Raw genomic sequence first — 24855 nt, forward strand, 5'->3', positions numbered from 1 at the left:
CCTGACTTCTTCCCATCATGGGCCCTGGCAGGGACGTGTAAGCTAAACAAACCCTTTTCTCCACAATTACTTTTGGTCATGGTGTTCATCCCAGCAACAGAAACCCTACCTAAGACATTATCAGAAAGGTACAAGCAGCTAATTGAGACTGTTGTTTTAGACTTGGCCAACTTCAGTACTCCTGGCAACTTACTATGCAGTTGAAAACAAAAACCTCTCAGAGCCATAAGTGAGGCCCCACATCTATTGCCTGCGGAATGCTCTATACAGATGCCCACAGCCCACTCCCCCCATCTATAAAGCACCCAGGGTCAGCTGCTGAGAGCAGAAGATCTCCACTAACCCTGGCTCCAGGATGACTCTCGTCCCTCACTGGCTTTAAACCCCCATGGCAGGTCTCATTCAAGATCCTGCAGACAGATGTCACCAGGAAACAGACACCACACTAGGTGCCAGCATTGCATTGGAATAAAGCGAGGCTGCCTGCAAGGACGAAAGTGGCCAGGAGACCACCAATCATAAAGTGCAGCTAGGAAATCCACTCAAATTGTGAGAGGCAACAAGGGAAGAGTTTTCATCTGAGAGGGGACATAGGACCCACTCATATGCTGGATTTATGAAAATCTTCCTTCAATCACACTGACTTTGGGAGTTATCTGTAGCCACACATTCTTTGTGATGTTCTGGGAACTCTGATTAAATCAGAAGACAGGCACTAATATCATCATGGACCCCTCAGAGCAGACAGTGTGTAGAGGACACCCACGCACAGCTCTGCAGCTCATGAAGCCTGAGGTCAGAGCTGGGAGGGAAGCAATGTCCCTTGTGCCTCTTAAGTGCCCTCTGCTAGACCTTGACTGCCTTCCTAGTGGTGCCCTCCTCCCTGGCCACCCTCTCCTCCCAGCCCTGCTATAGTAAGCTTCTATTACTCTGAACCTTTCCATCATCAGAAAGTCCTGAGAGATGCATGAGAAATGTACCCATGACTGTGGCGAGTCCCAAGTTTATTCTCTCTCCTCCAATCCATGGAAACAAGGTTGGTCCCTGTTGTGAGACCAAGCATTCTCTTATCATCACAGTCACGAATGTGTTCTTTTCCTTGGAAGTGGGCGCCCAGCTGAAGCCACATCAGCAACCTTCATTCTTGGTCTACTCTTATCTCACCCAGGCCAGGCGTGCTCTTGGGCATAACAGCTCCTGGCCATGGGGATCTGTAGGGTGGTGCCTGGCAGGCATCATGCCTGCTGGGTTGTTTTATCATGAGAGACCACAACCAGAAATTTTTCTTTCACTTTCAGGCACTGGGGATATAGAGCCTAGATCTAGTCTGTTTGTGTCTCACCCATGCAGCCGGTGACTGGTTCCACATAGCTAAGGACAGCTGGGACCCATCATCCCTTGGTTACCGGAAGATTCCTTGGTGAGTTTGAGTATCCTTGTCCCTACATATTTATCCTTTCAAGTGCTTGGAGAAGGAGGGTTATAGTCCCATTTTATGGCTGAACTCAACAAGGTTGGACAATGGTTCAGGTCGCAGACTCAGCAGCAGCATGGCTGGACCTGCAGTCAGAACGAGGTCTGTCTACTTCTCTCTATTCCTCTGCCCTCATCCCAGGAGAGGGCGTGGGATGCCTCAGATGGGATCTCCACACTGCTTGGGCCCTGACAATCCTTGCAGGTCAGCCTGAGACATGATCAGGGACCCTAGAGGGAAGGTAGCCATTTTTCGTGGTCTGTCATTTTAAATAGTTTAAAAAACAGAAGAAGAAACTAGAAGAGTTTGGGGGACACAGGGATAGCAACCTGTGCTGCATGGACAAACAACACTTGTCTTGGGGTGCTGTTCTTGGATCAATGAGAATAAGGTTTTAGTAAGATGTCCAGGATGACTAAGGGGTGCTGGCTCACGTGGTCCTTGTTGACTATGCTATGTCAGGAACTGTGGAGAAACTGAGGCATAGCAGAGAGTGACCTGTGTAGAGGACCTGGATGGAGGCTGAACAGGTTGGTGAGAGGCTCACTCCATGTCATCAGATGCCCTCTGCTAGCCCGTGGGGGACAGAGAAGGAAGCCAAGGCTGTCCTGTGTGTGCAAGTGTGAAAGGGACTCAGGAAACGGGACTGAGAGTGGACTCAGTGCAGAATCCCAGGATCATGGCACCCCAGCCTAACACTAGGTGCAGATTGTGCAGAGGAGTGGGCTCTAATAGAGCAGAGGGACCGAGAGTGTTAAATCCACAGGATTTCTCTTCGGTTTGAGTCAGGGCTGTTGTTTCCCTAACCTCTCTGCTCTGCGTGCTGTGTGACATGGGGTTTTTCACACTTCTCCATGTCCCTGTTTTAATCCTCTGATAGAGGGAGCTGGATTGCCTGCCCCACTGAGTCCCGCAGGCTGCTCTCCATCTGTGGTTGCTGCAAGGCTGAGCACTGGTAGAGAGGAAAAAAGAGACACAGGTCCCTAAGCTGTCAGAAGTATGAAGGGGAGGAGGACGATTGGGGTGGATATCTCACTGGTTGGAAGGCAGGGAGGGGGCTACAGAGAGAGGGGAACAGGGACACAAATAGCACATACATTAAAGGTCATTGGAAGCGTAGAGTGTGATATTCTGCACGAAGCCTTAGAGAATCTGGGGTTCTGAGTGTTCAGGCCCCTGCCACCTCTGGGTCTCCATGCATGTGCCTTCACTACAGTTGCCCCTGGGCTTGATGGATGCCCCTCGGTCTACCTGACATACATAGAAAGGCAACCTTACCCCAAACCTCAGTGGTGATGGTCCTAAGTTAGATCTACTGTCTGCATGAGAAGCCTCCGCTGGCCTCAAACTGTCAGCTCCCACCCTGCCTCAGCCTCTCCACCTGCAGTCAGATTTGCTGTTTCAGGCTGCTGGGCACTAAGAGTCCAGGGGGAATGTCTGCCCTCATGCACTGCCTGTGGGAGTGTGGGTTCTCACACATTATGTCTACAACAATAAGCTTCAGGTTATGAAAAAATTAAAGATACATAATACATGATCCAGGCATATTGCTTCTAGAAATACCTTACAGAAAATAATCCCAGTGCAGACGTTTCTCACAAGAGAATAGCCTTCCACTGCTGTTCACATGAATGAACACTTAGGAAGAGGGCAGAAGAATAGATGGACCAGGGCAGGGACTGACAGGACTCCAGCCCTGGCGGGATGCAGGATCCTGCAGAAACAAAGAGGGTATGCGCTCGAGGAGCTGCCTGTAGCATACAAGAATTTAAGGTGTCACAGGGAACCTGCCCTGGTTTGAGTGAGGCGGCTCTCACAGTCACATGGGACATAAAGGAAGTGCTACTGTGTGTTTAAGGGTGTGGGGAGTCATACCTAAAAAGGGAGGTGCCAATCAGGTTCAATCTGTGGTATAGCATTACTCGGAAACATGGCAGACTGTTGTCAGCAACCTTTAGGATCTTCAGTTAGCTTTGGGGCTCATGAGTGTCCTCATCTCATCGAGGATGTTGGGCACATAAAGAGGTTGTATTAGGAGCCCTGGGTATCACAGACATACAGAAAACATCTGCTATTACCTTCAGTTCCCATATGTGCCCACCTAGGACTTGACAGAGTATCTCTTTATATATACATACATATATATATATATATATACATACATATATATATACACACATATATACATCTTGTATGTAGATTGTATGTTGTTTTCCTTCATGGCTGTGTCCCTAGCTGGCGACATTGTTCACGGACAATACAGCACATGAAGGCTCTGATGTGGCAAGGGAAAGGGGAGAGGGTAGACCAGATGCCCGACATCTCTAAGCAGAAGTGTGGGGCACACAGGAGGAGAAACTCTGGCTGCCAGTTGTTTGGTTCTTTACCCCCACTCTTGTGGAACCACTGGACCCCTGTCCGCTCCCACCTGACTTCCCTCACTGTCCCCATGGCATCTTACATTTGTTTTTCTCCTCCCTCCAGCCATGACACGTGAAGAGCTGTGAGAAGAACCTATCTGAAGTCCCAGAGGTGGTGCTGAGGAACAGACGCAGTCATGACATCTGGTAGCGAACTACCTTTATTCTTTCCTTCTTCCATCTCACAAAAGTTCCAATGGGGGAAGGAAATGCTGCACCTTTTACTTGTCCAAACCAGGTTCTTTTTGTCTTCGTAGTTCGCCTGTGTTGGTGCTTTTGTGTATAATTGTGCTGGCTGTTCCTACTAAAGATACCCCAGAAGGGCAAGCATTTGAATACTTGGTTCTCAATTAGTGTTGCCATTTAGGCAGTTACAGAATTTACAGGACATGGAGCCTTCCTGAAGGAAGTCTACCCCTGAGGGTGGACCTTTAGAGTTTATAACCCACTTTATTGAAGGACGCATGAATAATCCCACCACTGGGGAAGCTGAGGTAGGAGGATCTCTGTGAATTTGATTCTAGTCTAATATACATATTGAGTTCTAGGTCAGTCAGAGCTTCATGATGAGACTTTATCTCAACAATAAAATAAAATAAGGCTAAAAAAATAAAATAGAATCCATAACCTTGCAACTTCCAGTATATTCTGCACTTCTTAGGTGCAGTAGAGATGTGATCTCTCAGCTTCCAACACCTGTTTCTGTCCCTTCACTGCCACTATGGACATCTAACCATGTGGAGCTGGAGGCCAAATGAGTTTCATTAAAGTAGTCGTAGTGTTTATGACAACAGAGAAGCAATAATCCAGAAATTCTCACCAGAGAGCGGGTTCCTTCTGTGAAGAACCTCGTTACAAGCACGTGTACGTGTGTGTGTTTGTGTGTGTGTGTGTGTCTGTGTTTCTGTGTGTGTGTGCCTGTGCGTGTGTGTGTGTGTGTTAGTGTGTGAAGTATATATAGCAAATAGTTGCTGTCTATGTATAGAAAGAGAGTGAAGAGAGAGGAATATACATATATGCAAGAAATGTGGGAGGCTTTGGAACACTGGACTAGACATGCAGTTGAACACTGAAAGCAAAGACCCAGGGGTCAGTGGGGCAGGATCCTGGAAGGCAGTCCTGCGGAATCAACGCTGAAGTGGGCATTCTGGTTCATGTGGTTTCAGAGAGATGCAAGGACTTTATTGGCAATTGGGATAGAGGCCATTTCTATAATATCTTGGAAATAACCTAGGTGCTTTCTGTCCATATTCTGAGAACTAACAAAGAGCTAAATTAAAAAGCAATGGATAATTTCTTTGTGGGGTAAGGTCAATGTGCTGTAATATTGAGTCTGTGGAATGGTTATTCATGCTGACTCTGTATGGAGGTCAACAATGAAAGAGCAGGTGGGGCTGTAACAAATGACAAGTGTTTGACATTTTGTATTTGGAGAGAAAAGGACACTAGGAAGCTCAGTATTGAGCAATGGCTGTGACTGCCAAGGACACAGGGACACTGAGGGGCACTGTGGGAAGGCTCCTGCTCTCGGGGAAGTATGGGAGGGTGCATTCCAGGCAAGGTGCTGGCCAACTAAGTTTCAGTTTGGAGTTTCAGCTATGGCCCAGAAAAGAGAAAGCCCAACATTTGCTTCCTCCAGGAAAACACTGCTTCACTGTACAAAGCTGCTGCTGCTGTGGTTGATGGGAAAACAATCCGCCCCAAGCTGGCAGCCGTACTTAGCAGTAAGGCTAGTAGTAGTTAGTGGGTACTGGCTGTGGAGTCATGAATGATGCAAGAGTCGAGTGGTCCTGGATGATTTCTTCATGGTGTCAGAGTGCCCTGAACCAGGAAAAACCCGAGTCCCTCCATGTGCAGTAGACACTGATGTTGATTCCTTATCTCTTTAACATTCTACTACTGACACAATGAGCTAGTGGAGAGCTCACCAGTGGATGGACAGTCACATCTGAAGGCGCTGCTACCACAGATTTTGTTGTGTTAGAATCTGGTGGTGGGGGCAAAAAGGAATTCAACAAAAGCTCTGTCAATTCCCTCAGCAATGGAAGCCCATATCTATAATGAACATTTGGAAATTTAGTCCCAATGAGCATCCTCTTGTTGGTATGCAGAGGGAGAAGGGTCACTACATCTGCACATGGTGTCTCCTCTGAATGCATAGACATAGACAGAGAGGTAGGTGGACACAGAGACAACCGTGTGAACATATGATAGATAATGAAATGACAGAGAGATGACAGAGAACAGACCTCGGGTATCTCACTGTCATGAGGACACCAGTCCCACTGAGTAGCGCTCTATATTTAGAGCATCATTTGTTCTTCATTACTTTACTTCCTTAAAGGTTCTGTATCCAAGCAACAGTTGCTGAGCCTAAGAGCTTTTACAATTGAATTTAGGGGACATAATTGAACCTACAACCCAGGAGACCCCATTAGAACCTGAAGAAAAATGCTCAGAAACATGGTATCTCACCGCCTGCTGCCACTTGCCCTTTAACCTCTTCCTTTCTGTCCTCTAACCTCACTCTTTTTCTTGGTATACAGTGCCAATAAGCATAGTGGACAGAATAACTACCTTCATCACAAACAAAGTGGGCAGAGATGACCTGAAGCTCTTGATAACTGAAGATGGAGTCTGGAAGGCATTTGTGGCAAGAGCAGCGTTGTCAAGGTTACCTGCGAGATGCACCCAGCACTACCCACCAGACCATGAGGATGAGGGTTTTCCTGGGCGGGCAGACACACTCTAGGCAGTCCCAGGGGTGGGGTTGTGGACATTCCTTCTCAACAATCCAGGAGGGATGTTTCCACTATTTTATCCCTGGTGGACATCTCCTCAGGTTGACTGAAGTTGTTGCTCAGGGTGCCGGAACCAATTCTGACATCTACTAGTTCTGTGACCTTGGCAAGTTAGTTAGCACTTCCTGAGTGTCACAACCATGAGACTGCAGTGTGAGGAAATAAGATTATGTGTGTGCAGCTCTCAGCATGTGACCAGTACACAGTGGGTGTCCCTGAAATTTATCACTGAGAGCTACTTTAGACATGGGAATAGACCAGGACCAGGAGTCTCCTGTAGGACTGAGGAATCAAGAACTTATTGTGAGACAAGTGAGGAAAATGTAAACATGGTTAGCTGTGTTCTCAGTTTCTGTCTCAGTCACTTTTCTCCAATGCGAGAAGCTGTGACAACAGCAGGATCCTCCTCTGGGCTGAGGAGGCCGAGAGCCCACAGTGCAGCTGCACAGAACTGGGTTGACCCTGACTGTCCGAGATCTGGAGCCCAGCTGTGTTCAGTAGGAATAAAAGTGCAGGCTGATAGGACATGATGACAGCTTGGGATGAGCAGCAGGTCAGAGATGGAAAACCAAGTGCCAGCACCCTTTCCAAAACCCACAGAGACCAAGACCAGTATCTCATCCACGGTTCAGGAAAGACTGAGAGTGACCCTAGAATGGAGGTGCAGGTAGAAGGCAAGGACAGCAGGGCTGGAAGGATGGAGGAATTGGAGGCACAGAGAAGAGGCCTAGCAGGGGACATGCAAGATGGAGAAGTGTGTTGATCTCCTCGGCCCTGACCTCATGCTTTATGTGTGTGCAACATTGTGTTTGGACACACCCTCCACGTGCTGTGTGTGCCCAGATGTTCTCAGGTGGTATTTCAGACTCTATCTTGTTCTACACAGTGCTCCCTGAGTATCAGAAAGAGCGTGTGGCTAGAGACAAGAGTCCACAGGCAATGTGGTTGGAGGACGGTTTGCAGAAGCTGAGAGTCTGAGGGGATCACATGTCAACATCTCAGAGGACAATATTTCCCTTATTGCCTGTCCAGCTTCAGGTGATGTCTAGCCTGCCTGTCACTATTAGTTATCCCTAGGCCCCTTGCATCTTTGCACATGGTCTTGCTGTGTTCAAATGAGACACTGTCACTAGCTGTGATGTCTGTTAGCAATGGTGACCTCTGTTCGCAGGACTCTGACTAGACCTGGCCTAGAGTGAGTGAGGCGTGGGAGTCTGTGGAGCCAGGGTTAATGGCAGCTGTCCTGTCTCGGTCACCTCAGGCAGCCACTTGACCTTGTGAGATCCAGTCAAGGAGGGAAAGGAATTTGGCAATCTGCAGAGATCAGGCAAAAGGATTGGGAATGTCTCTTGTGGCTCTGAAGGTTTGTTTTGGGTTTAATTTTAAATTCTCAGAAATAGCTAAATGAAAGTCTGAGGAAAGAGTCTCAGTGAGCCTTCTTTTTATATTCGACACCAGTCCTTAATGAAGGACTACTCTAATCCAAACAAGATTGAGATTTGCAAAAACCACACATAGAACTCACATATAAGTTAATTGTGACATTGTAACAGTTAACCATGGAGCACAGAGGGTTAAAATAGCCAATGGAAATATCCAGCAGACAGAAAAAGGAGAGATTCAAGCTTGAAGTTTTTTCTCCTTTGTGTGCAGTGTTGACCTGCACTGAGTGTGTGACAAATCACATGACTACTGCAAACCAGGAAATCACATGACCACTGCACACCATGAAATCACATGACTACTGCACACCAGGAAATCACATGACCACTGCAAACCAGAAAGCCCACCCTAGGAAAGAATCTTCATCCTGAAGCAGGTCCAAGAAGCCAGGAGGACACTGCTCAGTTCTGTTGCCCTAGTGGAACAGAGGTGGAGTCACTCTGTACACACAAGGAGCTGGGGACCTGCAGACACATGTCAGGAGGGCAGGACAGCAGATCCTTTACAGGGACATCAACAACAGATCAATTCCAGTGACACAGGCCTCAGGGGAATCTTCCTAAGATCAGTGCTTTGTTTCCTCCAGTTCCTCTGCAGGTCAGAAATGGCACCAAAGTTCCCACCTCTTTCAGGTTGAGCATTTTTATAGGAAATTCTTGGGAACAGATGCATCTCAGACCCTGCATTTTCCACACTTTGAAACACCTGCAGATATTTCGTGAAGTATATTACAGATGGAACCTGAATCTGCCTGAATGCTGACAGTGTACAGGAGATGGAGGAGTTTTATGTAATTCTTTTAAATCAGTTGTGCTGTCACTGTGTATTGTCCCATGAGGACAGATGTGGAGTTTTGAGACATTAGGTTTGGAATTCATTAAGGCTGAAGAATCCACTTTTGGCTTACCCTGTGAATGGTCCATTGTAGACCTTCCAGGCAAATACACAGGCATTCTTCTCAGCTGGACACTGCATGGGCTTAGATGACTTCAGGGCAACCAGGAACAGAGAGGAGACTCTTGGGAAAGGGGAATTCGAAACAACACACACAGTTCTATGAGTTAAAGAATAATTGCTCTAAGCCCACAACACAGTGCTCATCTACAGGGCTCCCACAGACAGTGATGGCATTGACTTGACCTTGAGTGAAGTCATTTTATCAGTGCCTCTAATTGTGTCAAGTGTCCTGACTTCATACACGGACCCTGTGTATTATGGCCCTGGGTGTCTATACAGTACCAGATGTTCAGGGTAGAGTGCTGATCACAGATTTCTGCTCGTTACTCCTGCTGGGTTTGTAGGATGAAAGTGAGGTTTGAACAAGGCTTTAACATTCAAAAAGTTACTATTTTATTCATGAACTTTATCTCTTCTCTCACAGCGAGGAGGAAGCTGACCTGCGTTTTGCACTAAAGGAGCATTTAGCCCAGGAGCCTACAGATGAAAATGATGAAACAGAAAAGAGGCAGCAGAAAGAGAATTTTCTGAAAGAATTTCCTGAGTTGAAAAGGAAACTTGAAGAAAACGTCAGGAATTTCCGAGACATGGCTGACCGTCTTGACGAGGTGCACAGGGGCTGCAGCTTCTCCAATGTGGTGTCCGACTTCACAAGCATTGCCGCTACAATCGCTGGATTATTTGTGGCACCCTTCACAGGAGGGACCTCTCTGATGACCACAGCAGTAGGTGTAGGAGCAGCAGCAGCTGCAACAGGTGTCACCACTACCATTGTGGAAGAATCCATCAGAGGGGCAAATGAAAGTGAAGCAAGGTGCCTGGTTCAAGCCAGCAAAAACATCCTGAACAGAATCTACAAGATCATGCCTTTGATTGTAATCAAACATGATAGTGCATGTGTGCAATTATTCTGTGCCTGGGAGACGCTCAGGGAACATATCCAAGCCATCAGAGCAGGAGAAACCATGAAATTCAAAACCACTGCAAAAATAGAGTCACCTGAAGAGCTACGGGCGTTGGTTATCTATCTAAAAGAGAAGTTGCACGAATTTGAGCAGCTCCACAAGGATCTTCAGTCGGTCCAGCCTTAGTGATCCCTCCACCAAGCAGTTAAGAGTTCAGGGGAAAGGACATGTACAGGGGTGGGGACAAGGTGTGGGGAACATACTGTTACAAGGAAAATAACGCATGATCAAATCTATGGAACTGAGGGTTGAGTGGTTTCTATTTCTCTGGCTGAGCAGAGCAAGGTCAACGTAGATAGTCAGTGCTTTAAGAAGGTGAGAACTGAAATCTAAAATAAGGGGCCAGAATGCCTAGAGAATGGGACTAGGACTGCAATACAGAGGGTCTGATATGCAGAGCAGTACACGAACAAGCCATGAGAACCTAGGAAACCTGGATGGCTGAAGATGGGAGAAAGCCAGAGTAGGCACTGAAGCCAGAGCAGGTGACCACATCCCGTTCCCTGAGGGCAGGGTCCCTATGACCTCTAGGTGATTCTTCCCAGCATCAGCAGGATCAACTCACCCTTGTGTCTTCTAGGAAGTAATGTCTGGATAGTGATGGTGATGGTGATGATGATGGGGATGTAGATGATGTTGAGGATGGTGGTGGTGACAGCAGAAAAGATGGAGTTCCTGAGAAGTAGTCAGTCCTCCAGGGGGACAGGGTCACCAGAGAGACCAATGACATCAAAGTGAATGTCTATGCTGTGCGGTGTCATTATTGGGTCTTTTGAGATAGAGAGTCGAGGCAGATGTACATAAGATGTCAAACAAAGTATTGTTTGGGGTCAACATGTTTGTGACAAGAGACTCAGTCTGTGACCCTCAGCTTCCTCTCATACTGTGTGTGTGGGGGGGGGTGTGATGGCCAAGATAGTGTCTAGATAACCTGGATTTTGTCCTCTTGTCTTTTATAATTTTTGTTCAATAAATATTTACTGTGGTCTAGAAAATGGAGTATATAGCAGTCAATGACAGCAGAAGAAGGTGGCATGGGACCAAAGACAAAGGCGGTCAGGATAAATCAGACTGATCTGAGGTAGAAAGATATGGGCAAACACCAGGCTGAGGAAGGTAAGAAGGCTGGTGGGTTGCCACAGCTCTCAGAGGGAGGAGTGGTGAGCAGGATAATCCTGACATTAACCAGAGTCAGAAAGTGTCTGTTCTAGTCTCAGCTAATGACACCAATGTCAGGCTTGGTTCTAGCACTGGCTGCACTTGGGACCCCTCACAAACACCTACAGTCCACTGCAAAAACGGGGGCCCATGCAGGCAGAGCAGGTTGGGGTTTCTTGTCGTGGCTCTTGATGGTTGGACTCAAAACAGCTGAAGTCAGGCCAAGATGGATCCCTGCACTGACACATTGAGCCTGTGTAATGTTGGCTCACTGGCGCCTCTAGACACGGGTCTCCTCACTTCCCTTCACCACAGGACAACAATGTCATGGTGTTTGAAGTGTCCTGATGCATCTCAAAGTCTCAAAGACGAGAATCACATGAAACCCTTGAGAGCTCAGGGATTTCACTTCTTCTGGGGAAACAGACTGGTTCAGAATGGGCTGTCGGTATGGCATGAAATTGCCTTCTCTGTGTTTGTGGTCCCAGGTGGTTTGTCTGTTTTAGTTGCTCAGATGATTACACCAGTCATGATGTCACTATTGATATGGAAGATTCCTGTCTCCTTTAAGATCTCTACACAAAGGGAGGCTGCATGAAAGGTCGATGCTCTCTGATACAGGTAACAACATGCCTGGTCCCGTTGGTCTGAGACAACCCTCTTCTCTAGAGTTCTGAATAGGGTAGGGTAACCTTGGTGGCCTGACTCCTTTGTGCTGATCCCCCACCCCCTGAAAATGGGAAGGTTAATATTTATACAGCATAGAAATAGGTTACCTTCAATTGGATTCAGATCACATTTCATTGGCTGAAGTTTCCTCTAGACAACTCTGAGCTGGCAAATGTTTGCAAGACTGTCTTGTGATGTCACTGTTGATGTAAAAAGTTTCCTGGAAGATCTTCAGGATCTCCAGGTGGGATGAGATCTGCTCGTGTTGTTGGAGTTACAGATGGCAGGATGGGGTTGTCTTGACCCCTGACTTAAGAGTCAGTAGCCCCATCCTGACTGTTAAAAGTCTATGAATGTTCCAACCCATTCCCCACCATGTTTGGCCTGTGGCTCAGGAGACATTTACATGGTCCTGACTCTCACTGTGGTTTCCTCTACTAAGCTAAAGTCATGCTGATGAAAAGGCAGAATCAAGAGTAAGAAGAGCCTCATCTGGAGAGCTCAGCACAGCTGAGGAAAGAGGTTCCCTGCCTCAACTTCCAGGAGCAGGTCAGGCCAGACACCATCAGAGATCCCTGAAAGCATTTACCCAGGGGACAGTCATCCAAGAAGGCAAGAAGGGTGAGGTCCAAGGCAGGTTCAGAGCTGACCAAGAGAGCCTTCCTCCATCTCAGCGCGGAGGATTCAGGGTGTTGCATGCTTGGGAAGTGGGCATGTCCACAGCCCTATACGAGCATAGAAGACCAAGACCCACAGTGCAGATGCTGCTAGGCAAGTGTGGAGTCACCCAAGATTCCATCTCATTATCCCATTTGCCCGTTCTCCCAGCTCTGTTTGGCACATGGTCCTCATGTCTAAGGGTCTGAAGGGGGCCATGGGAGCATACAGTAGGTGACAATTAGTGTTCAGTAGGTCAACCCACCAGATGAATGACTGTCATGGGGAGTCCTACCTGGGAACGTCACGGAATCATTGAATATAAGTGACCCGTTGCTTCTGTCTGTAATTTCTCTCTTGTACCACTTCGTTTCTTCCTTCCCTGAGAACTGGATGGGTTTTTCCCTCTGCTTGTGTGTTTCTCTCATGTGTATATTCCATATATTGGGCACACGTACAGCTGTGGATGGTCAGGATGATGATTTCTGCATAACCTGAGATGATTTTGATAAGTAGAAATAATGCTAAGATATTTTACATTGTTCAGACTGACATAGGAAAGTAACTTTATTTTCAATCACAAGAACAGCTAATTTTAGACTTCAGAACAAATTCAAAGCAACTGGTTGCCCTGGCAATGAATACACAAGGTGAATTCCCAGGTGTTTATTACCGATTCAAATCAGACTTGAAGCAACTTTGGTAGACAATAGTAATGGATCTCATGGACATACTCCATACCACTCAAGGTTCAACCAACTACTTATTGTTTAAGTCCTGAATTTCAACGACACTTTCTGTCTGGAACCCTCACCAATGTAGAGCCATGTGCATAGCCCTGCGTTCCACACTGGACAGTTAATGTGACCTCCCTAGCCTAAGAGAAACTCTGATTTATCTTGTGTTATGAAAATGAGTAAGGTCCTGGAAAGGTAACATATAATTTTCCAGAATTTGGATTGAGGAGAGACTGTGTAGAGCTACATAGAGAGCTGTGGAAAATGATATAGAAGAGCAAGAGAGATTTCCAGAGAGGATTTTTTTCAAGAGAAATAAAAGAGAAAGATACCATCAGATAGCATTTTTTCTTATCCCCCCCCCCCCCCCGCCGGAGAGGAAATTTTGGAAGTTGCTTGATTGCACTTCTTGCTTCCTCTAGTAGAATTGCAATTCATACAATGTTGTTCCTACCAATCCAAGAGAATGGGGGATCCCTCCATTTCCTTGTATCCTCTTCAATTTCTTTCTTCAAAGCCTTAAATTTCTTGTCAAATAGATCTTTCACTTCCTTGGTTAGAGATATCCCAAGATACTTCATGCTATTTGTGGCTATCGTGAAAAGTCATGTTTCTCTGATTTCACTCTTCTTTGTTCTTTGTGTATCGGATTTTTTGGAGTTGATCTTGTATCCTGCCACATTACGAAAGGTATAGTAAAAATTCTAACAAGGTAATCTATAAATTCAATGCAATCCCCATCATCACAGCTACATAGAGAGCTGTGGAAAACTATGTAGAAGAGCAAGAGAGATTTTCAGAGAAGATTTTTTTCAAGAGAAGTGAACGAGAAAGATACCATCAGAAAGCATGTTTTTCCTTATTTTCCCCCCTCAGATAGATAAGAATATTTCCTAAGACATCACTGAATTCAGGTCTGTTTTTGTATGCCCTCGTTCTGACTGGAGGCCGGCTCCCCCGGTAGCAATCGGGGTACTACAGCCTGTGAGGCAGGAAGAACTGTGAGGCAGGAAGAAAGAGAAAGGGACAGCCATCCATCCTGACTCACCTATGTCTTTAACAAGAGCCCCCAGAACTCCTTTAGCAAGTTTCCCTTCATTTCTGCCCATGTCACACAGTCACTGTACGTTTTAACACATCCCACAACTAGGGCTATGGATGTCCAGTGTCCAACAGGAGAGGCAGGCATGGGGAGGAGATCAGAGGAGTGGCTTCTGGACAGGTGGATGCGCATCAGCGTCCTCGGGAGCCACTGGGCTGCTGTGATGAGGCAGTGAGCAGCCAGTGAGGAAAGGAACCTTTGGGAGCCAGGTTCCCTTTGACTGGCTTCACAGGGACACCTCCCAGATGCCTCGGTTTATTCATTCCTCCTACAAGACACTAGCAGCATATGCCAGTACAGTCCATGTCCATCAGCCAAAGGTCCCAAGGACACTCCTGCCAGAGTCAGGTGAGTCAGTCATGTGTTCTTCTCAGTGAGGGAGAAGGGTCACGCTGGCATCAGGATATTACTGAAGGTGATGGGAGAAGCCACTGTAGGAGCTGGGCTTTGGTGAACTTGGTTGGAAGTGACCACACCACCCTTCAATACATTTCCTCATGTTATGGTGACCCCAGCCATAAAATTGCCACTTCAGAACTCTCATTTTATGGCTGTTTTGAGTCTTTTGCTTTTTTAATTTTTTGAGATAGGACTTCTCTGTGCAGCTTTGTAACCTGACCTGGAACTCATTCTGTAGACCAACTTGGCCACAAAATAGCAAGTGCTAGGATTAAAACCATGTACCACCACCGCCCAGGCAGTTATGAATCTTACTGTAAATATCTGATATATCCAATGGTCTTAGGAGACCCCTATGAAAGGGTTGTTTAACTACCAAACATCTTGTCTACAGTGTCTGCTGCAGAAAGTGAGAGATGGATCCACTTACACGTGTCTCCATTAATCCTATCTCTACAGACAGACAGCAGAGAGGGAACACCTTCAAAACGTCACTCTGTCTTGAAGGTCAAAACAAATCTCTTCATCTATTCTGAGACACCGACAGGATGAAGCCTATAACTAGCTAATTAGGAAGAATGAAGTTCTGTGTAGCTCATGGACCAGAGACTGGAGTCCGGGAACACGGCACCAGCTCGGCCTATGATTCTTCATCACACACAGGATAGAGCAAGCATGAAGGTTCAGGGTTCCCGTCCTTTTCTTCATTCTTAATTTTATTCTTTAAGTGTTTTATTAACATATATAAGTTATATATAATAGTGGATTTTATTATTACATTTTTATCCATGTATTTTATACATTTTGATCAAATTCAGCACAATGACCCACTTAGGCCCCTCTTACACCCACTGACCCCTCCCTCTTACCAACTAGCCAAGCTTCAACTTTCCTGTGTTGGTTTTGAGACAGGGTTTCTCTGGGTAACAGCCCTCGCTGCCCTAGAACTGACACTGCAGACCAGGCTGGCCTTGAACTCTATCAGATCCACCTGCCTCTGCCTCTGAAATGCTGGGATTAAAACAATGTCTCCCCACCACCCAGCCCCTGATTAGTTTGTGAGTGTGGTACTATTGTATCACTAGGGTTCACCTGTGACTTTATACCTAGCAGCTCTGTTTTCGGGACTTGTTCCGTCAGTTTGGGTGTTCACACATGTAGAATTGTGATCCCTTCTTGACCAATTTCTCTGATAATCTGAGGCCATCTCTCTCCTTTCACAGTCGTTTCTGTTTGAAGTTTATTCCGAGAGACACTAGAACAGGTGCTAGCTAGTTCCATTTGCCTGGGTGGCTGTCTTCCCTCTTTTGACTTTACCGGGCATCTGTCTTTGATCACCATCACCCGTGTGTTTTCGGAGGCAACAAGCAGAGTCTGTGTAGCTCTGTTTTTAATCCAACCTGCTTGTCTGTCTTTTGATTGGGGAATTGAGACTGTTTATATTCAGGGATAGTAATTACTGAAAGTATGAATTCTTATCATTTTGCTCAGTTAGTAATGTTTGATATTTTCCTAGTTCTCATCTACTTAACCAGGATTCTAGTGTGATTTTTTTCTCTCCGGTAGACTCTTGGATATATTGACCTTCCTCCTCACTCTGAAAGAATCCTTCCAAGATCCATTACAAACCTGGCTGTAATCATGAATTCTCTTATCCTGCCTTGATCATGATATGTTTCCCTTTTTCTTTGCATCGCGACAGTAATTTGTCTGGGTATAGTGGAGTGGGTGAACAGCAATGGTCTCTCAGCGCTTGAAATCCATTGTTCCAAGTCCTTCTGCTTTTCAAGTTTTTCTGTTAAGAAATCCTTGCTAGTCTGATGGGCCTATCTTTATACATGACTCACTCTTTCTCTCTTGCAGCCTCTCATATACTCTCTGTCTTATATATCGAGTGTTTTAACTCGAAGGCTGTGGGGAGTTGATATTCTAGCCCTGTTGGATGGTCTATATGTCTCTAGTACCCATCCAGATGGGCACCTCTCTCCTCAGAGAGAGGGCAGAGCACTCATGTTGTGAACATGCATCAGCGTCCAGATTTGAACTCATTCCATCTTGCAGTGACACCTGCTCCTGGAAACCCTAAGTCCTCCCCACAGTGCTCGCAGCACACAGATCCTCTGCAGGGTGAGTGTCATGAGTTTTCATAGGAGATGCAGGACTCATTCTCAGGAGCTGACAAACCTTCTGTGCACAAGATCACACACAAGTGTCTTCCCGTGTGGTGGGGAATTTGGAGTGTCCTCAAACACTAGGAGTTGTCACTAAGTCACATGCCCTGTTGTCCCTCACTTCTCCAGGCTGTCCTGGCAATATGGAGAGGCAAAGGAGGGGGAAGATGTCCCTAAGCATGTGTCCCAAGACAGAGCCAAGAAGAACAGCCTTTAGCCAGTTTCAGGAGACACCCCCCCCCCCCCGCTTAGTCCATGTTGGGGTCTCCTTTTCTTTTTTTTTTATTGAGAAAAGGAGAAAAAAAAACATAAACAAAAAACAAGTTTCCACCTCCTCCCAGCCTCCCATTTCCCTCCCCCTCCTCCCACCCTTCTCCCCCTCCTCCCACCCTTCTACCCCTCCCCCCACTCCTCTCCCCCTCCCTTTCCAGTCCACAGAGCAGTCCGGGTTCCCTGCCCTGTGGTAAGGCCTAGGACCTCCCCCTTCCGTCCATATCTACGAAGGTGAACATCCAAACTGGCTAGGCTCCCACAAAGCCAGCATATTAAGTAGGATCAAAACCCCGTGCCATTGTCCTTGGGTTCTCATCAGCCCTCATTGTTCGCCATGTTCAGAGAGTCCGGTTTTATCCCATGCTTTTTCGGTCACAGTCCAGCTGGCCTTGGTGAGCTCCCAATAGATCAGCTCCACTGTCTCAGTGGGTGGGTGCACCCCTTGTGGTCCCGACTTCTTTGCTCATGTTCTCCCTCCTTCTGCTCCTCATTGGGACCTTGGGAGCTCAGTCCAGTGCTCCAGTGTGGGTCTCTGTCTCTATCTCCATCCATCACCAGCTGAAGGTTCTTAGCCAAGAGGATAACTATATGTTTTTCCTTGGGTTCACCTTCTTACTTAGCTTCTTTGGTTTCTAGCCATAAATAAGGGTCACGGAGTCTACAATGGGGTCTCCTTTTCTATCCTCAACTCATCAGGCTCTTATGTGGAGGCCCTAGGTTCTAGTCCATGCTCAGGAAACAGCCAGAGAAGAAAAGTCGGTACCTCTGGGGTCCATGAGGGCTGCAGTGTTTCTGAGACCAGGTGTGGGGTGGCTCACTGGTCTTCCTCACAGCTATATATGGGTCCAGGCTGGAAGGAAGAGAAAAGCAAACTGTTGGGACGGAGTAGGGACAACTGTAATGGAGGCTGGGGTCTCATGGCTCTGTCTGAGAGAGCAGAGCAACTAAGATCAAAGAGGGTGTCTGCGCTGCTGCTAAGGACTCAGTCCTGGGCCTCCCTCACTCTTCCATCACCCTAGCCAGAGCACAGGCTCCCGTCCTGCTAGGTCCAGGGAAAAACAGGCATCTGGAAACATGTCCGTGTAAAGGGACTAAAGCTGCTTGGGAGAGATGTGCTGAAATCTGGGTTGGGAGCTGTGCATAGCAAGGAAGGCAGATAACATCAGCTGAAGAAATATTGGCTTCCTTGCTCATGTTCTCCCTTCTTCTGCTCTTCATCTGGACCTTGAGAGCTCAGTCCAGTGCTCCAGTGTGGGTCTCTGTCTCCATCTCCATCCATCGCCAGATGAAGGTTCTACAGTTATATGCAAGATGTTCATCAGTGTGGCTATGGGATAAGGCCATTTCAGGCACCCTCTCCTCTGCTGCCCAAGGACCTAGCTATGGACATCTCCTTGGACACCTGGGAACCCCTCTAGAGCCAAGTCTCTTGCCAACCCTAAAATGGCTCCCTTAATTAAGATATCTTCTTCCCTGTTCCCATATCCACCCTTCCTCCATCTCAACCATCCCATTCCCCCAAGCTCTCCCCAATCCTCCCCTTCTCCCTTCTCTCTCCCCATCTTCTCTTCCCCCCACCCCACTGTGAGGGGTGCGTCCACCCACGGAGATGGTGAGACTCATCTAATCGGAGCTCACCAGACCCGTTGGACTGAGACTGAACGAGCATTTGATCAAACTGGACTCTCTGAACGTGGCTGACAATGGGGTCTGACTGAGAAGCCAATGACAATGGCATGGGATTTGATTCTACTGCATGTACTGGCTTTTTGGGATCCTAGTCTGTTTGGATGCACACCTTCCTAGACCTGGATGGAGGGGGGAGGGCCTTGGACTTCCCTCTGGGCAGGGCACCCTGACGTATCTTAGGACTGGAGAGGGAAGGGGAGTGGGGGGAGTGGGAGGGAAATGGGAGGAGAGGAGGAGGTGGAAATTTTTAATAAATAAATAAATGTTTTAAAAAAAGAAATATTGTCTATGGATCTGGACTACTGTGCTAGAGCTCATGGCACTGTGAGAAGAGAAAGAAGCCCTGAGTCTGCACACTAGCTCGGTCCTGCTGTGTAAAGACAACTTCTTCTGGGGCATCAAGAAGGTCCTGGCAGAAACAAGAGTCGTGCCCGGTGGAGCAAGTTTTTCAGGATCACCAGCCCATGACATGGAGACTTAGTACTAGTTATAAATGTCAGCTCTTCATTTAGGTTTGTTTCTACCCAGCTTTTTTTTTTTAAACCTAATTTATTCTGTTTCTGTTTAGCTCCTTTTTTGCTCAGGCCTTTTTGCCTTTCTTTCATTCTGTATGTCTTACTTTCTTGCTTCCTCCATGTCTAGCTGGTTGGTCCCTCCCTGGCTGGCTGGAGCCAGGTATCTTCCTGACTTCCTCCTTCTTTTTTTTTTCTGCCTCAAGCCTAGATTTCTCCTTCCTCTTATTCCCTCTGCCTGCCAGCCCCACCTATTCCTTCTTTTCCTAGCTATTGGATGTTCAGCTTTCTATTGAGGCACCTTAGGCAGGCAACGTAGAAGAGAAACACATCTTTACATAATTGAACAAATGCCATCCTCTGAACCTCCCCAACCTCGTACGTGTGCACTACATGAGCAGTTATCTCAGGAAGTCATGTCGGCACAGTTAGCTTCTCATAGTCCCAAATGTTACATTTATCTCTGGAAGTCATGTCGGCACAGTTAGCTTCTGATAGTCCCAAATGTTCTGAGTCCCTCTTACTGGAGAGGAAGATGAGTGTTCGTCTTTGCCAAGTAGGGCTTTACCTCCTTGATGGAGGAAGGTCATTGGCTAATAAAGGCACTGCCCTGGCCCATTTTATTGGTTAGAGGATAGGTGGGAGGAGAAAACAGGACAGAACGCTGGGAGGAAGAGGAAGTGAGGTCAGAGACTCCACCGCTGTCCTCTCGGGAGCAGACGCCTGAGAGAGACGCCATGCCTCGCTCCCGGGCAGACACACGGCATGAAGCTCCAACCCAGGATGGACTAGGCTAGAATCTTCCCGGTAAGACCGGTTCTCACAGATTATTAGAGATGGGTTGATCGGGATGTGAGAATTAGCCTGTAAGTGCTAGAGCTAAAGGGCCAAGCAGTGCTTAAAAGAATACAGTGTCTGTGTAATTATTTGGGGGCATAAGCAGGCCGAGCAGGCGCGCGGGGTGCTGGGAACGCAGCCCCGCCGCCCGTATTACTACACCTCCTGCTCTTTGTCCACAGACAGGGCTTCCACGGATACTCCGGACACAACTGGCCCTCACTTCCTGCAGCACACATCTAGACTCTCCTTCAAGCTTCCCCTGCCAAAGCCTGGTCCTGACAGGTTCTGTCTACCAGGCTGGTCCAGGCGTGGATCTCACATGAGTCTTCACTTTCACCGAGAATAACCACACAGGCTGACTGGACGACAGGAGTGTCCTTAGCCTCTGGACATGAGACACTGACTCCACAGACACCTGCTGCTTTTGTCATGTGGGGAGGGAGCAGGGAGGCCAGGCTGTGATAAGAACTTACTGCCAGGACACAACAGCTTCCTTTTTTCCCTTACTCACAGCTGCCCTGGCCATTCCCAGGATAGTCCATGTGCAGCTGGTCTTGATGTACCTCAGTAGGAGAGCGGCTATGAGAGCCACAGATGCCTGGCCACCCTGTGTGGAAGCCATACTCCTCTAGGTTGCCCTTCCTTCTGGACTTCATGTTTTCCAGACATTAGTTTCCAGACTTGGGAACAATAACACAGTGACCAAGTGACCCAGCTGAGACTAGCCAGACATAAGGAAGGCTGATAGTACAAGCTCTTGCTACAGACACTAATGTGACAAGATGGCTGCTGTCCCTACCTCGTGTGCCCTGTTTTATAGACTACAGGACTCCAGAGGCTGTCAGGAAGAAAGACTGGCATTTGGGGTGATCTTATACTTGGGTGAAATGTCTGTACTCTCAGTTTCCGGTGTCACTCTGTGCTGGTGGCCTAGCCCAGTGGTAAAGCCCTTGTTCAGTGCATAGGTCCAGGGCTGACACCTAGTACCACAAAAGAAATGAAAGGAAAAGAGAAAGGAAAGGTCAGCTCTCCTTCATGCTTTCCTTGAGCCCTCCCACACACTTAATCAGCTACACAAAGAACCCCTTAGCATTGGCATCCTATGGATGTGAGCCAAGAGGAAGTGTGGGTGGCTCCAGCCCTTCCCTCTTCATAGCCAGCTGAAGCCCAGGCTGGGAGCCTCCCTTCCCTAGCTGTGCACAAGCTCTTCAGAGGAACAAATAGAGGCTCTCAGCAAGTCTTGATTCCCAGTATCTGTGGGAAATCTTCCTAGGGAAAGGAGACAGAGGCTCAAAACAGCATAAACCTAAGAATTTTTATCAGCTGTCAGGGTCACATTCAAGCCCATGTACACTGGACAGAGGATTTCCTGCTACCTCAGCCCCTCCCTTCACTCCATTCCCTCCATTAGACCCCTGACCCCAAGCAGTCCCCAGAACTCCAGGCCTGTGCTGAGTCTCCTTCACAGGAAATGTCACCCAGTCACACATGGTGCCAGGACCAACCAGGACTGCCTCATTCCATGTGAACAGACTGCTGTTCTCTGGACTCTGGAGACATTCATTGGACATCAAATCACTAGCTGCTGAGGAAACAGCCCCATTACAGGAAACAGTGTGGATTAAAAAAATAAGAGTTTCCAGGACTTTCTTCTGTTACAGACACACAGGTAATCAATCTCCTCTCCCCCGACCTGCCTGCGGTCTGGCCTTGGACCTTGGGGTGCCAAGACTCATAGTTCTGAAGATGTGTTTGTGCAGCTTCTCCCTCCATGCCCCACACTGTGCCCTGTCCACCCAAGCACAGGACAGCCTGTCTTCCTTCTCCACCCCTCACAGGCTGTGCAGGGGCTGGGGAGGCCCAGAGGGAGGTGGGCTTTTCGCCCACCTGCTCAGCCTGCTTCACTGAATCCTCAACAAGACTCAGATTCCCATGGAGCCTCACACAGATGCACGCTCAGAGATACAGTGAGAGGCACAAGTCCTGGGCACCTTGAATCTCACCAGTCAGTATCCGTCCCATTTGGTCCTGGCAGCAATAACCACTCTGGGCAATCCTCAGGGTACCAAGGACTCAGAAACTGCAGTCTGTACAGTGGGGACCCCCAAGAGCCACCTTCTCCTGGGAGTCTGCTGGCCAGGTCTTAGGCAGACTTCAGCAGAGCCCTGGGGCCTTGTTAACCTCATCTGAGGGTTTCCACATTTTGTCATGCTTATGACAGAGGGAGAGAGGCACAACCAGAGCCCAGCACGGCTGCATGTCTACCTGGTGTCCAGGACTGATGTCTGATTTGATCATCTTTCTCTTCAAGAGCTGCTGCGAGGATGATCAGGTAGGGAGCTTAAGAGATCCCCAACTTGCTGGAAAATCTTCCCATGGTTGAGCCGGAAGGGAACACAACTGTCCTTCCCATGGCCAAATCAGGACCCCAATAAGCAGCTGCCTGCTGGTTCAACCCAGCCACCGAAAATGAAAGTCCCACCTCTCCCAGCAAGGTCAGACCCACACAATACAATGGCCACTTGTGGGGAAGCACCCACAATCCTGACATCCTTGTTTACCCAGGGAAAGGAATGAAGTAGCTGCACATCCCAAGTCCCCCTCAGTCCATGACACTTTGCTAGGGAGTTCTCTGTGGACTTCAGGAAGACCTGCCACCAGAGACCTTAATGCAATGGGAAGCAGCCCCGCTATGGCTCTGGGAGGCAGAGAGTGAACACCAGCACCACCTAGTGGAGCCCAAAGGGGTCAGCACCCAAGGCACAGGGCCATCATGGTCACCACTGCACAGGCTACAGTCTGGAGAGGACAGAGCTCAGACAAGGTGGATACTGCACTGGCTGCCTCAGAACAGAGGCTACCTCCCTGCTGACCTCCCTTTCTCCAGGTTCCATGCAGGAAGCAGGTATTGTCCAACAGAGCATGTGACACGGAACATCTGGAGTCACACAAGGCATCGACACAGACAAACCTGCCAGGGCTGCAAAGCACAGGGAAGGAAACTGGATCCCATGTTGACGTCCCTGGGTGACTGTGTGGGACTGGAAGTGTCCCGACACTCAGCCTGGCTTCCACACTCATCCTCGGGACAACACTAATTGTCTTTGCTCACATAGAGCATCTATCTTGAATTATGTGGGAACTTAATGAGAAATTAGAGCTAAGTGTAAGACGATAGAATTGAACCCACGAACTTAGTATTTCCTGATGGAGCGCAGATAACTCTGCCCTCTGTGAGATGCACACCGTGCTCACAATAGTCGGGAGCTTCAGACACGTTTGCTGAGTGGACACAGCCGCCTTGCAATCCTGGTTAAACAGGATTAAAAACTGATTCAGAGGCTGGTGTTCACCTTGAAGACTCTCCTGAGTACTGAGGGAGCTGCCAGTGAGTGGTAGAGAGAGGATGAGACCTCAAGTTCAGAAGATCCCCACATAGATGGAGAAGAGGGGTTGGGGGTCAGGGACCGGGATGGGGATCTAGCACAGCCGGCAGCTCCGCATCGTTGGCCACCACAGTACTCAGTCACCAAGGAGGGTCACTGTCGTGCCGGGCATGGCCTTGAAATCTGTCACACTTAACTTTGGTAACCAGGGAGAAGGCTTTCCCTGCTTCCTGCTCCCTGCAGCCTGGAGTTTGCCTGTCACCTCCTAATAAACGAGCAGTCAAGGCCACCCTCTCTGCATATTTCTTTGGTTCCACACCACCTTCTCCAGCAGCAAGTGTTTTATATTCATTTTCCCAGTCAATGGCTGTGTATTGAACCCGAGTCCATGGAGCAGAAGGCAGAGCCAGTTGACCTGAGACATCATCTTGGCCAGTTCTGCTGCAGAGAACCATTTCTTCAATATAACCGCGCAGGGTCTTTTTAACACATTATATTACACTTGTTTACATGTGGGTATGTATAACACATTATATTACTTGTGTGTGTGTGTGTGTGTGTGTGTGTGTGTGTATGTCTGTGTGTAGGAAGGAACACATGTGGAGATGCTGAGACAACTCTAGCCAGGTCCTCCTGCCACCATGAGATTTCCAGAAATCTAACTCAGGTTCTTAAGCCCAGCAGCAAGTTCCTTCATTCCTTGAACATCTGCCAGGGTGGAGACTGTCGAAGAAACCAAATGGCTGGGATGTTTTTATCACAAGTTGTGACCCATTACTCAAATATGTCTTTACTCTCCACCCCCAAATCCACCCTTGGTGCTGCACAGCAGAGAACATATTGATTCTTTTTACTGCACTGGTCTCTCAAATCACCCTGTCCTTATGGAGGACAAGCCTTTTGTCTAGAACACGACCTACTGTGTATAGTAGGGCTATTGTTTGTGTGTGTGTGTGTGTGTGTGTGTGTGTGTGTGTGTGTGTGTTAATCTTGTACCCAACCATTTCGCTGAAGCTGTTTGTCGGGTATAGGAATTCCTGGGTATAATTCTTGGGGCCACTTATGTATGCTATTCTATTATCTGTGAATAGCGATAGTTTGACTTCTTCCTTTCCAAACTGTACCCCCTTGATCTCCTTTTGTTGTCTTGTTGCGTTAGCTAGAACTTCGAGTACTATATTAAATAGATATGGAAAGAGTGG

General features: G+C 47.8%; 1 protein-coding gene across 2 annotated transcripts; it reads left to right on the forward strand.

Annotated features, from left to right (window-relative positions):
- The first annotated feature begins 1343 nt into the window (after window positions 1-1343).
- Window positions 1344-11036, forward strand: LOC121461509 (apolipoprotein L3-like). 2 transcript variants are annotated; one of them, XM_041672597.1, is made up of 4 exons: window positions 1344-1420; window positions 3959-4041; window positions 6441-6567; window positions 9520-11036. In XM_041672597.1, exons 2-4 carry the CDS (start codon window positions 4032-4034, stop codon window positions 10184-10186), a joined length of 804 nt encoding a protein of 267 aa, XP_041528531.1. In that variant the 5' UTR covers window positions 1344-1420; window positions 3959-4031; the 3' UTR covers window positions 10187-11036. The 2 variants fall into 2 exon arrangements, 1 of the variants encoding a protein (XP_041528531.1); XR_005976184.1 differs by lacking the exon at window positions 6441-6567.
- The last annotated feature ends 13819 nt before the right edge of the window (window positions 11037-24855 follow it).

This window comes from Microtus oregoni, unplaced genomic scaffold (assembly GCF_018167655.1).
Source record: "Microtus oregoni isolate MIOR12 unplaced genomic scaffold, Mior012 000022F_ref0000154, whole genome shotgun sequence".
NCBI classification, from domain to species: domain Eukaryota; kingdom Metazoa; phylum Chordata; class Mammalia; order Rodentia; family Cricetidae; genus Microtus; species Microtus oregoni.

What these genes read in the sequence shown, in the direction of transcription:
- LOC121461509 (XM_041672597.1), top strand. An exon ending in GCAAGAGCAGCGTTGTCAAG is followed by an intron (nt 6,568 to 9,519) that starts GTTACCTGCGAG and finishes CTTCTCTCACAG; the next exon opens with CGAGGAGGAAGCTGACCTGC.